The 263-nt window shown below is 58.9% G+C and overlaps 1 protein-coding gene across 1 annotated transcript in view; it reads left to right on the forward strand.

The window, feature by feature from the left end:
• Window positions 1-263, forward strand: part of LOC119591851 (glutamate [NMDA] receptor subunit 1-like) — a 21804-nt gene that overhangs the window by 6243 nt on the left and 15298 nt on the right. Inside the window, exon 6 of the mRNA XM_037940595.1 lies at window positions 91-260. Coding sequence (XP_037796523.1) covers window positions 91-260 — 170 coding nt within the window. The remainder of the gene's footprint in view (window positions 1-90; window positions 261-263) is intronic.

Consider the following 263-nt stretch of genomic DNA (forward strand, 5'->3'; position numbering starts at 1 on the left):
ACTGGTTATAATAATAAACTATATTTTTTCCTCCCTTCCCGTCACCCCCTCCTTCCCTCCCTCACCCCCTACACCCCCTCACCCCTACAGCAAGGAGGACGCCCGCACGATCTTCCACGACGCAAGCTACATGAACATGACAGGGCGCGGGTACGTGTGGGTGGTGACGGAACAGGCCCTGAGCGCGGAGTACGTTCCGTCGGGCACCATCGGCCTCAAGCTCGTCAACGCCTCCGATGAGGACGCCCACATCACGGACAGTT

The sequence above is a fragment of the Penaeus monodon genome, chromosome 29 (assembly GCF_015228065.2).
Source record: "Penaeus monodon isolate SGIC_2016 chromosome 29, NSTDA_Pmon_1, whole genome shotgun sequence".
Classification (NCBI taxonomy): Eukaryota; Metazoa; Arthropoda; class Malacostraca; order Decapoda; family Penaeidae; genus Penaeus; species Penaeus monodon.